Below are 13,845 nucleotides of genomic sequence, written 5' to 3'. Positions count from 1 at the left end.
AGAGACAGCTTCCTGGGGAAACTAACTGATGACAAATACAAAGGTCTACTACCTGGGATAAAACCTGTAAAGTGCTCTATGAGTTGTATTCTGTTATAAGAATACAGAGTCAGAAGTTATTTGGGGCTGAAGCCATCAGAGAATACAGACACTTTGAGCCGGGCTTCTGAGATGGTCAGGATCTAGAGAATTATACAATTAGACTGAGAGAAGTAGAAGTTTGGCAAATAAATTGGAGAAAAAATGGCTCTGATACATCAGTGGAAAAGCAAACGCAGAGCAAGTGATCTGGGTGGGCAGGAATATGGGGTTTCTGCTGGGCTGAACCAGGAAATAAAACCAGGATGAATGGGCAAGGCAGGACCTGACCACAGAGGGTCTCAAAAACTGGGGTCAGGGTTGTGGCCCTAATTTATAAAGTCATTGGGCCCCATCTGGGGAATTTGAGCCAAAGAGTGAAAAAGTCCAAGCTCTCTTTTGGTATGAAATATAAAGAAGTGGTGACTCCTATAAGTAAATCATAATTTGAGAGTGAACTCCCTAACAGCTTAAGCTAACAACAAATTGGGATGCCTTTTACACAGTAATGAGCTCTCCGTTATTCAAATGGGCTAAATTTCAATCCCACATAAGGGAAGGATTGTGCTGACTAGAAGATAGGGGCATTTTTCTAATGTATTTGACTGAATTTAGTCAATAGAAAAGAAAAAAAAAAAAGAAAAAGAAGAAAAAAAGAAAAAATGTGTTATCCCAATGGGTCTCTTTCTTTTTTTAGAAAGATTTTATTTATTTATTTGTTAGAGAGAGAGAGAGCACACATAAGCAGTATGCAGAGCGGCAGGCAGAGGCAGAGAGAGAAGCAGGCTCCCCAAGGAGTAAGGACCCTGATGTGGGACTCGATCCCAGAACCCTGGGATCATGGCCTGAGCTGAAGGTACCGGTTTAACCAGCTGAGCCACCCAGGCATCCCAATCCCAATGGGGCCTCTTTCTTAAGGAGAAAAAATTTCAGGAAATATAGAAAAATAAATTGGGAAATGGGGAGGACTAAAATTAGGAGGGTAAAAATGCACCATAAAATATATTAATGTATTCGGGTTCCAGCTGTGGTGAGCTGGATCTTCCTGTTTCCACCTGCTTGGCCCAAGCACCAATACAATAGAATCAGGAAATGGGATGAGGGTCAGTCAGGTCACCTTACGTAGAACTTAGTTTCTGAAATTCAGTTTCCTGACTCGATGCCCCCTTACTTCATCAGAAAGAAGCTAGTGGTCAGAGTGGAGAAAGAGAGAAGATTTGTGTCAATATTTCTTTGGAGCAAGTTATTACATTTCTGTCAGTACCCTTTCTCCCGAAGGGGATGGAATTTGGGGGTGTTACTTCCCTCATCTCTGCCTAGTAGGGAAGATTTCTAAGGAGGGTAATGGAGAGTCTGAACATGTTTCCTTAAGTTTAGAGACACAAGGACTGGTGCCTGGTTTGTTCCTGGCTTGTTCCCAAGGAAGCTAACCATGTATGTGGCTGGTCCCCAGTTGGATGGACAGTAATTAAAATCAAAAGAAGAAATACTTCATGGGCACGTAGTTATAACTCAGGTGGTGTCAGATAGCGCCGCCTACAGGGATAAGAATGTGGGGGTGAATGTAAGATCCCTAGGGGTGAAACATAGAGTCACAATGGACTACCTAGTGAGAGATGCATCTCTCCCTGGTCTGGAGAATTCCTCAGCAAAGGAATCTGAAAAATTCCCAAGAAGTTAAAACCCAAGAAAAGGGCAAAAGGAAGAAGAGTCAGGTGTGTGTATGGAGAGGGGGTGAGGGGTTGTTTTCCTATAAAGACTGACCTTTGAATAAACCTTGAATGGACTTGATACTTAGTTTCTAAATTGAGATTGTTTGCATGTTAACAGGACCCTAAAATTATCAGTTACTTTGAGTGGACTAAAAAGTCAGAATTTGCACACTTTCCATGTAGGAGTAGAGAAAGAGTAACCCACCACATGGAACGTAATGGGGCAAAAGGAGACGAGAAAATAAAGAAGTGTTTTTCTTAATTTAATATAATTTTTTTGAAGATTTTATTTATTTATTTGGCAGAGACAGAGAGAGAAGGAACACAAGCAGGGGGAATGGGAGAGGGGCAGAGAGAAGCAGGCTTCCTGCTGAGCAGGGAGCCCTATGGGGGGCTTCATGTGGAGCTCGATCCCAGGACACTGGGATCATGACCTGAGTTGAGGGCAGATGCTTAATGACTGAGCCACCCAGGTGCCCCTAAAGAAATGTTTTGATTGCATCTCTGAAGTGATAGAGGTAGAGGATTTAACAAATAGCCCGTTGAAAATTAAAAAAAAAAAAAAAAAAGTCTTGCTCCAAATAACGAATAAGGAAAAGTGTAACCACAGTGAAATAACAGGTCATTTTACACACAAAAAAATAAACTGAGTTTCAAACAGGACAAGTGAATTGTCCAGGGCTGCATAAATAATAAGCCCCGGCAGCTCTGGGGCTATTTCCAGATCTGGAGATTTTAATACCAGACAACATTTCCTCTGTCACTTCCCCTCTAAGAATATGAAGATTTTCATCAAGCTCTGTCCCCTGCTACGTTTACAGGAGGAGGCTCACATTTGCCATAGTTCTGCAAGATTATTTTTGAATTTGAAAAGCTGGTGAGATGCCTCTGAACAGTGGAAGAGCGCTCGAGGCTGCAATTTTGTTTTATGCATCACGACATTTTAAGACCACCAGTGCCCTGTTCTTTAAGATGAAAATAATATATCAGGGGGAGCTAAGGGAAAGACGATAAACGGGTCTCCAGGTGGCAGATAGTATATGAAGTTGACAGAAGGATCAAGTCCTGTGGTCTATTAATAATTCAGAAGCCCTCTCTCCTCAACCATTCTCCTGATTCTTTTTCCTTCTTTTCGTACTTACCCCCACTTTCCTATTTCAAATAAACTGCCTCCACTGACAGGCTGCCCTTAGCTCATCAGAGCCCTATACAATGAATATCTCTGTTGACAAGGTTCTTGCTGGGGTTTTATTTTTGCCCTTTATGGTTTGGCCTTGAACAGCAAGTGACTACGGAGACAATGTTGTGGTGTTTGTTTGTTTGGTTGCTTTTCTCTTTGGCACATGGTATTAATGCCTTTAAAACTTCTTTCGTTCTCGGGTGGGGGCATTTCAGGGATGAGACATCTCAAAATGCATCTACAAATCAGCCAGTAAGAGATCGCCTGAAGACAAAGTGTTGTTAGGAAAATGATCATGACAAGAAAACAGTAACAGAGACCAGCTTTAGGGAAAAGCCAGCCCATAAGCTTTTTTTAGGAGCCCTCAGAAATAATTCATCAGAGTCTCTCACCCTGAATTAGGTTTCCCGTTTAGCTTCAGTAATGGGCTGTTCCTGGAAAAGCAGAGCTCAGAAACAGTTGGTTAAAAAAAATTGTTTGTACTCACAGAAAGAAGAGTTTGAAATGTTTTTTCTAGTGGAGGCATTGGAAGGAGGAATCAGGTATATATCTGCCCACACAGAGTCAAGTCTCCCTTCCCCAATACACACAGACAATATTTTCAATACCATGTGATTGGTTAAATTATAGCCCTATTCTTATTCCCCCCTTCAAGCATAGGTATCGATCAGACTCCAAAATATATGCTGAAACAAGAACAGTAAGAAACAGTAAGAAAACAGTAAGAAAATGCCTGAAGAAATATTCTCATTCATTTCTTTGCTATTTGTGTGTGTGTGTGTGTGTGTGTGTGTGTGTGTAAGTCCTTTATTTGCATATTTAGTTCACTAAACTGTTACATGCTTTCTCATTTTGAAGCGACATGGTGAAGCTTTTGAAGTATTTTGCTAAGGATCGTCTTATCTAGGAGTTCAGTTCATGATATGATCCAGGCGGTGGTGTGTGGGTGAGCCCTCCAGGCTCTACAGCAGCCAACTGCCAAGGGGCGGAGCTACGCCACCAAAGAAGACCCACTGCCAGGTAAGGACCTTGACACTGAACTTCCAGCCCGGCTCTCTCCCAGGCTGCACTCTGGATGGCTTGTCTTCTCTGCAGACTCAGGGTGACTAAATCCGACCTCCATCAGATGAGCTCTCTTCCTAATTCCCAGATTTTACAGGCAGTGCGATTCAGGGAAGCGAGTTGAAATGAGGCAAACATGGGTTTGAATCCAAACTCTACCCCTAATGTTTGATTTGGGACAAATGATTTATCCTTCCTATAGGGCTCAGTTTCCTTCTCTGTAAGATGTCGCCATCAAGATTCCTAGGGTGTAGCATTATAGGCATTTAAAGAGATGGCATTACTAAGTGCCTGGCCCAGTGCGTGAGGCAACACGTGGTGCTAAATAACCATGAGTTCCTTCCCTTTCCCCTCTCTGTGGATGATACTGCCAGTGTCTACCATTCCCAGCCTGACATGTTGATACCAGACTTCCTCCTTCCCTCTTCCCTCTGACTCCCATGTCAGTTCAATAACAATCATATATTTGGTGATGGACCTCATTGCATGACACTTGACAACCATATTGAACAACAACAACAAAAAAAACCAGTGATGATGTACAAACACAGCATCAGGCTCTCAAGTCAAGCTCTGTTTTCTTAAATGCTATCCCATGGCTCTTTCTGACTCAGAAAAGTATTTTTTTTTTTGGTACAGATTTTATGAATCTGTATAAATAGGGAAGAGGAGGGAGGAGCAGAGGGAGAGGGAGAAGCAGGCTCTTTGCTGAGCAGAGAGCTCCACACAGGGCTTGATCTCAAGACCCCAGGATCATGACCTGAGCCGAAGGCAGATGCTTAATCAACTGAGCCACCCAGCCCCGAGATAAGTATTTCTGACAGAATTTTCATGTCCCTGGTTGATTTTTTCACTCTTTACTATTCACTAAATCGGGAGAGGCTTTTGTCTTAGAGGTAATTGGAGAAGACAAGAACCACAGAAGCAAAACAAAGGAAAAAAATAAGATAATTCCAAATAAATAATACCAATTTTAAAAGTCTATGAGTTCACTAGTAAATATATCACAGTATTACACATAGCTGGGGATATTTACTATATATTATATATGTTAGAAGACAAGATCCATTTGTACTCTTCTAAGCAGTTTATGTAAGAACTCTCTAGGGAATCACTCAACAAAGCAAAATAAGAATTAGATATGTTCATATATGTGTTCCTTATAACATAACTCTTCTTCCTTTCATATCTCTTGTGAAAACCCATGCATAACCTAAACCTCCTATTTCATACCTTATCCTCCTCTTCTTCCTCTGTTCTATGTACAAGAGGAAAATATTCAGTTACTCGTAATTGTATTATTCATAGTTAATACAAATTACCCAGTTAATATATTTTGTGTATGAAGACCAAAAAATATAAACCATGTGATGTGTTAGAGTATAAATAATTATTTTTATAAAAGCTTCCGTTTCTTTAATCTTCCTAGCCACTGAATACACATATCATCCAGCTTTCTCTCAGTAATAGAAGCAGAGACAGAAAAGAAAAAAAAAAAAAAAAAAAAAGACCCTGAATCTAGTGAGAGCCATATTACACTGAAATGTACTATTTGTCAGGGCAAATGGAAAGTTTCTGAAAGAGCTGACCTTCAAACTTTTAACATTTTGCTCCCCAGGTTAGTGCATTGACTAGATTCCATGTGGGGAAAATGGCCGCCCACTATTTAAGGTTCTATTAGGTTACCTCTGAAAAGCGAAGACATGCTGCTCACACAAGAGGAAGATGGCTACGAGGACTCCAAAGCTATAAAGCTTCATCCCAACAGCAATTTGCTGAAAAACAAAATTCTCCTGAGAGAAGGGCCAGGATGACTGTTTACATAAGAGACTTCTTTACACACTGGTTAAAATATAATGGCATGTTCCCTCTCATTTCTGTGATCAATTGACTCAGCTTCTACTTTCACCCTTAAAAAATAAAGTGCGATGAGAGTTGTTCTTACGTTCGACTCCTAGAAGAAATTTAACTCCTCAGGGAAGACAGATGGAGAATAAAAGTATAGTAATGTTGCAGAAATGTGTCTTTTTTTTTAAGAAAAATAGCCCTAGAGTATTGATTCATGGCTGTAACCCGTGGTGTGGGAGGTCTCCCATGGAGTAGAAAGAGGTCTTCCCTTGTCTCTGTCTTTTTCAACATTTTCAACTTAGATGAAGACATAGAAGGTGAGTTTCTCAACTTTGTGGCTCTTACAAGGCTGAGAAGAAGAGCTTGTATGGAGGATTGTAGAATCTCCATTTAAAGAAAATTTTCTTTGTTTGTATGAAGTGATGGGCCCACCTATAGGAGAATAGGAATATTATGTCCTAGAGAGTTCTCTGGCCAAAAGAAAAAAAAATCGGCTTGCTTTGAATCATGTTTATTTAGGAAAGGTCACCATAAGAGCCATTATCTAAATCAAAGCTCATCACATGAAAACAACAACAACAACAACAAAAAAAAACAACTCATCACATGTCATTCTGAAGGTAGCATCTGACTTACGGCATTTTGTCTGGTATGAGGCTACAGCTTATCTCTGTAAGTGGATGAAGCCCAGGTATTATCTCCAAATTCCCGCTGGTCAGTGGATTAGAATGTTCTTAAGGACAGGGCAGGCAAAACTGCAAAATAAAACAAACTTCCCACAACAGACTTCTGAGAAGGAAAGGATTGAGATTTCAAACTTTGCTCTCTGTGATTCAAAGCTATTAAAACATACTTCATGGATGAAGGTGGCACCACTGAAACTACCTCTTATATAAGAAGGAAGAAGAAAATGGATATACACATGTATTTGACCACTTTTAGAGAAAGATACATGGGAAGACTGGACCAGAAATCCATTAGACTGTGGTTACCCACAGCAGGTAGGTAGAAAAACTGAGTGGAAAAGATGCAGGAATAAGAACAGGGTAGATGAGATGGGAGGAGGGATGCTTTTTTGAGTAAACATCTTTGAATACTTCAGAATTCGAAAATACCACAGAATTTTAGAATCACAGTATTTTTTCACTTACTCGAAACCAACAAGTAAATAAAATGAATATAAGCAAAAACACATGTTTTTAATGAGTGACATAACTACACTGAGGGGAGTGAGGTAAAACTAATCCAAGGGCTTTTACCTTGTTTTTTTTTTAAACACAAAAAGTAACTTTAAAATAACAGTCAACAGTGGCAGTTTACTAACAAATTTTATCCATTTTTGTGCTCCCTATTTTGTTTTATCCTGTCTCCTCTCGGGTTTACATTTTTTCTTGCTGAGGCAGTCTTTGAAAAGTTGCCTTAGTGAAGATCTGTTGGTGGTAGATTCTATTGTGCTCCATCTGTTGGACAAGAATTTCATTCTGCCCTCACCTCCAAAGACTAGTTTAGCCAAATGTGACATTCTAGTGACAGTCCTTCTGTTGTCTTTTGGCGTCTACTGCGGTAAGGTAGGAATCTGCTGTTACGTCTTGTTCCCCTACAGATCAGCTGTTCTTCCTACTAGATGACTTTTAAGGGATTAAGGATTATCTTTATCTTTAATCCTCTTCAGCTCCATTACTCTTGTCGGGATGTGAATTTATTTTTTATTATCTAGCCCGGTACATGGAATGTGATTTGATCTGAGGATTTAGATATTTCTTCAACCTGGGAAAACCATTTTATTATTTCTTCAGCTATTATCTGCTAGTGCTTTTTAGGGGCTCCCTTTGGAGTTCCTTGATCTACCTTCCATGTCTTGTAACTGTCTTTTCATGTTTTTAAAAATCATAGTCTGTGTCTCTGCATGCTGAATCCTGGGCAAGAGTTTCTCAGGACCATCTTCAAATTCACAAATTCATTCTTTGTGTTTAGTTCAGACTACATAGTCAACTGACCAGTGGTTTATTTTTCAATCTATCAAAAAATTTTATTGGAGAAATTGTGACTGAGAAATAGTAAGATGCCTTGGAATTGAACACAAGCGTCTAAAATAAAAGCAGAGTTCAGGATGTCTTGTAATTGCGTTTTTTTTTAAATAGCTTTATGAATCTTTTCCAACTTTTACAGTTGCTTTTTTCACATTTATCCATTTTTATCTTTTAAAAGATTTTATTTATTAGTAAGAGGAAGAGAATGAATCATACATTCAGGGAGGAGCAGAAAGAGAGGGAGAAGGAGAGGAAGACTCCCCACTGAGTGCAGAGCCTGTTGGGAGCTCAATCCCAAGACCCTGAGATCATGATCTGAGCCAGAGTCAGCTGCTTAATTCACTGAACCACCCAGATGCCCCCATTCTGCTTTTGTATCAGTATTTTTAAATATCATTTTAAAGCATTTTGTTGTTTAATTTTTAATAGGTATGGTTCCTTCAGAGCTCTTGCTGACAATACTTAGGATACTTATTTTAAAGTCTGTGTTAGACTTGAGCTAAAGGATTAGTTGTATTTTAGATGAATTCATGCTCTGAGTATTGATTTTTATTGACTGCCTCTCTTAGCATTTGATTTCTTCTGTAATTTGGAACCTTAGTTTGCAGGCTCATTTTGAAGTCTTTTGTTTTCCTTTCCTGCCTTTCACCTTCTATGCTTACTTTTCTCCATTCTCCACATGTGTCCAAGCAGCCCCTGGGTTTCCAATCCAGAACACTGTCTTAAACTAAGTTTTGTTTTTTCTACACCATGATAATGTCATGGCTTTCAAAGATCTAGTCACCAGTAAAGATGACTTAACTTAGACCCGGCTTAGTCACTCCTAGCTTAGTTACTCCTCTGTCTTCTACAAACCAGTAGATGCTTATAAACCAATCCTAGGCAGCAGTGACGCTATCTTTTTAAAACCAAGGTACATATATTAAAATGCACAGATTTAAGTGTTTGAGTAAATTAGTCTTGAAAAACACATATACATGAGTAACCCACACCTCTATAGAGTATAGAAAATTTCCATCTTTCCAGAAAGTTCTTTCATAGCCCTCCCAATCAATTTCCCCTTTATTCTAGCAGCCTCTGTTCTGATTTTATCATCATAGATTAATTTTGCTTATTTTAGAACTACATGAAGTCATACATTATCCTAGTTAGTTCAGTGTGTTACAGCCAAAATACCATAAACTAAATAGCTTAAACAACAAACATTTATATCTTACAGTTCTGGAAAGTGGAAAGTCCAAGATCAGGACACAGATTCAGTGTCTGGTGAGAACCCACACCCTTGTTCATAGATGGCTGCCTTCTTGACATATTCTCACATGACAGAAAGTGAGAAAGTTCATGGCAGAAAGTGAGAGAGCTCGTTGGGGCGTGTTTTATAAGGGCACTAATCCCATTCATGAGAGATCCACCATTATGATCTAATCACCTCCCAGAAGCTCCATCTAAACACCAGCATACTGGGGATTAAGCTTTAACATATGTGTGAGGGATGGGGAGGACATAAACATCCAGTCCATGGCTTAGAGCATGTACTCTAAGTACATGTTTATTTTTGCTCAGCATTTTTTAAAAAATATTTTATTTATTTATTTATTTGAGAGAGAGTGTGAGCATAAGCACTGGCAGGGGTGGGTGGAGGTTGGAACAAAGGAAGAGGGAGAAGTCTCCCTGCTGAGCAGAGGCGGGATATGGGGCTCCATCCCAAGACCCTGAGATCATGACCTGAGCTGAAGGCAGACATTTAACTGACTGGACCACCCAGATGTTCCTAATTTACATCTCTATGATGACTAATGATGTTGAGAACATTTTCTTTGCTTCTTGGCTATGCGCATGTACATGTGTGTGTGTGTGTGTGTGTGTATGTCTGTGTGTGTTCAGATCGTTTGCTTGATTATTAGTCATACTGTTTGTCTCACTATTGATTTGTAGGAGCTACTTACATTCTGGACATTAGTCCTTTGTTGGATAGAAATATTATGAATATATCTTCCTCTGGGAAGTATCTGTTAGTTTTTGACCATTTTGGAGAATTCAGTTGTTCCTCTTTTTGTCATAACTTTTTATCCTAACTTGTATGACTTCTTTATATACTCTGGATATAGCTACTTGGTCCGATATATGTTTTGTGACTATTTTTTTGCCCTTGGTGGCTCACCGTCTTCTTATTGGTGTCTTTTGGAGAGCAGACATTTTTAATTTTGGTTCAGTCCAATTTATCAATTTGCTTTGGTGATTGGTACTTGTTCAAGAAATTTTGACTAACTCAAAGTCCTCAAACTGTTTTTGAAACTTTATAGATTGGGTTTTTACGTTTAGGATTAGAATCCACCTCAAGTTAATTTTTGTGTGCAGTATGAGGCAGGGATTGAGGTTCTTTAGTTCTTATGACATCCAGTTTTTCTCACACCACTTCCTAAAGACTTTCTTTTCCCTGTGGAATCACTTTGTCAGTTTTTCTTTTATATATATATATATATATATATATATATATATATATATATAGTCAGTTGATTGTGGAAGTGTGAACCTAAACCATTAAGTTCACAGTATTTTTTTTAAACAGCAAGAATAACTAGAAAAGTTCTGTGTTTTCTTTCTTAGTTATTCTTTTTCTCTTTGTGCGTTGGCTTGTATACTTTCTAGTTCACTTATTCATTTCCCTGCTATTGCAGTTTGCTGATAAGTCCATTGAAATAATTCTTCATTTCTATATCATGTTTTTCATATCTGATACCTGTATTCAGATTTTTTTTGAATTTTCTTTTCACTGCTGCTCATGCACAACAATTTCTGTATTTTTTTAACCATTTCCTCTCTTTTTTTTTTTTTAAAGATTTTATTCATTTATTTGACAAACAGAGATCACAAGTAGGCAGAGAGGCTGGCAGAGAGAGAGGAGGAAGCAGGCTCCCTGCTGAGCAGAGAGCCCAATGCGGGGCTCGATCCCAGGACCCTGGGATCATGACCTGAGCTGAAGGCAGAGGCTTTAACCCACTGAGCCACCCAGGTGCCCCAACTATTTCCTCTCTTAAAGTTAGGTCACATGCTCTTGCTTTTTCACTTACAGTTTTTTTTTAATTGAATCTGAGATATTATGTATAAAATGATAGTATGAATATAAGTAAATAGTATTTATGCCCAGAAGGGTCATATATCTTCTTTGTCAGGCCACTAGTGTGAAGGATTGAGCCAATCTAGGCTGCAGTGGACCGGGTTTAGGCTTTGCTTTTATCTCATTAGATGTTATTATCACAGTCTCAAATTACCTAAAAACAGGAGCAGGTCCTTCTCTTTCACAGGGGTTGGGGTCTGATTGCCTCGGGATCTGCCCTCAACTTTCCTCTCCGCCCTCAGCCTTCAGCAGCATAGGAGAAAGCTCTCAGGTATCCTGCCTCTCCCCGCAGTAGCAGGTGGCCAGTCTGCGCTTTTTATAGGTTTACACCTAAAGTAAGATGATTTATAAAAGCTAAAGATAAGAGGTATGTAGAATGAGACATCAACAAAACAGAAACAAAAGCTAGCATGGAGCAATAAAAAGTAATGAGCTATCAAGCACAGAAAGACATGGAGGAAATTTAAAAGCATGTTGCTAAGTGAAAGAAGCCAATCTGGAAAGGCTGCATTGTATATGACATTCTGGCAGAGGCCAAGCTGGAGACAGTAAGATTTGTGGTTGCATTGGGTCGAGGGGAGGAGAGGAAGATACATAGGTGGAACACAGAGGGTTTTTAGGGCACTGAAACTCTTCGGTATGACACTATAATGAGGGACACATGTCATCATTTTTGGTTAAATCCATAGAAGGTACAACACAAAGAGTAAGCCCTAATGTAAATGATAGATTTTAGTTAAAAATGTATCAATATTGATTAATCAATTGTAACAAATCAAATCCCACAAAGATGGAAACGAGGGCAAATGTGGGAATTCTGTATATTCTGATCTATTTTTCTGTAAATTTAAAACTTCTTTAAAATATAGTCTATTAATTTTTTTTTTCTTTTTTTTTTCCCAATTTATTTATTTTCAGAAAAACAGTATTCATTATTTTTTCACCACACCCAGTGCTCCATGCAAGCTGTGCCCTCTATAATACCCACCACCTGGTACCCCAACCTCCCACCCCCCCGCCACTTCAAACCCCTCAGACTGTTTTTCAGAGTCCATAGTCTCTCATGGTTCACCTCCCCTTCCAATTTACCCAAATTCCCTACTACTCTCTAACGCCCCTTGTCCTCCATGCTATTGGTTATGCTCCACAAATGAGTGAAACCATATGATAATTGACTCTCTCTAGTCTATTAATTTTTTAAAGTTGGTAGTGTTCAGATCAAACAAAGCAAGCTCAATCAACACAAAAGCATAAAGAGAACAAAGATCAATTGGAATTGATAAGAGGTACAGCTAACATATAACAGTCATTAAACATTATGAGTTGAAAAATACCACTAAAATATAAAACAAAATGTGATAGAAATACAAGCACAAATGCATAAAAACATAGGGCAGATTTTAGCATACTACCATTTTTCCAAGATAGTTTAAATACACCAAAGGAGATACAGAGAATATATAGCCTGTGATCCAATGGGGAACAGATGTTTCTGTACGAGAATGTGACTTTCACTTAGCTGTTCCCCTAAGAACTTGATGAAGGTAACATGTCAACTAAGTTTAAGGTGATATTGTTTACGGTAGAAATAACCCTTGCTGGGTAAATTGTATCTGGAGACCATAAATGAGCTGATTGAGACATCACAGTCTTAGGCTTCTATGAATGTGGTGACTTTTGTATCTGGGCATGTCTCTACAGGAACCCAGTTATAGAATATTGGCTACTGGGGGCATGGGGCTTCTAAGCCAAGGTGATTCTTACACCTGCCCAATGTAAATCTCATTCCTTCACACTGAAATGTCATTGGGGAGACTGGCAAGCTGTGTGGATTGTTTTAGGGACTCCTCCAAAAACTGCTCAATGCAAGAGGAACTCCTGACATTGCCTTGTGTCAAGCTTTGGTTTCTAGCTTATACATCTCTGAGTGAATGGTGCTGAAGGAGGCTGGTGAAGGTTTTGTGAGTCTGAATGTTTTGTGGAACCCAAGAAGACTTCCTGGTGAATATTGCAAGATCGTATACTCAATTCGGTTAATTTGTGGGCAGTTTAATAAAAGTATTATTTACACTGATGTTGGTGGGATATAGGGAAATTATAAAAGATCATTGAGTACACCAGGACAAGTAACAACAAGGCAGTGAAAGGATAAGAACCTGGAAATAGAGCCATAGGCAGAAGGCTCACAGACAGGAACTATGACTTCTCCTTGAGAGATTCAACCAGTTTTTCCTAATCTTGCAGGGAAGGAGCTAGAAGAAAAGAAATTCTGACCTCACTTTCCTCCTTTCCTTTGTTTTCCTGTGGGGGGTTCTTATGGCTGAACCAAAGACAAAGAATTTTTTGGATAGAGCATAAAAAAACACAAATAGCAAAAGAAAATGAAAAACTGGACTTCATCAATATTAAAAGCATTTGTTTCTCAAAGGACACTTTCAACAAAATGAAAGGACAAGCTATGAACTAAAAGAAAATATTTTCAAAACATACTGGGTATAAGGGATTTGTATCAAACATATATAAAGAACACCTGTAAATCAAGAGTAAGATAAAAAAATTTTTTCAAAAGGCAGATTATATAGACACTTTCCCAAATATACAAATGGCCAGTCATCACACACTCCACACCATTAGTTATTGAGGAAATGCAAATTAAAACCACAATGATATGTCACTACTCACCTCTGGTATGACTAAATGAAAAAGGCGAACACTATGAAGCAATAGTGAGGATATGGAACACCTTAAACACTCACACATTTTTGGAAATGCAAAATGGCATAGCCATTTTGAAAATGTTTGACTATTTTTTATAAA

General features: G+C 38.8%; 1 protein-coding gene across 1 annotated transcript in view; it reads right to left on the bottom strand.

Moving 5' to 3' along the window:
• Positions 1–5,896, bottom strand: part of CPB2 (carboxypeptidase B2) — a 61,230-nt gene extending 55,334 nt beyond the window's left edge. Inside the window, exon 1 of the mRNA XM_044250673.1 lies at positions 5,719–5,896. Within this exon, the coding sequence (XP_044106608.1) occupies positions 5,719–5,792 (74 nt within the window). The 5' untranslated portion in view covers positions 5,793–5,896. The remainder of the gene's footprint in view (positions 1–5,718) is intronic.
• Positions 5,897–13,845: the final 7,949 nt, after the last annotated feature.

Source organism: Neovison vison, chromosome 5 (assembly GCF_020171115.1).
Source record: "Neovison vison isolate M4711 chromosome 5, ASM_NN_V1, whole genome shotgun sequence".
Taxonomy (NCBI): domain Eukaryota; kingdom Metazoa; phylum Chordata; class Mammalia; order Carnivora; family Mustelidae; genus Neogale; species Neogale vison.
This window is presented reverse-complemented; position numbering and strand designations above follow the sequence as displayed.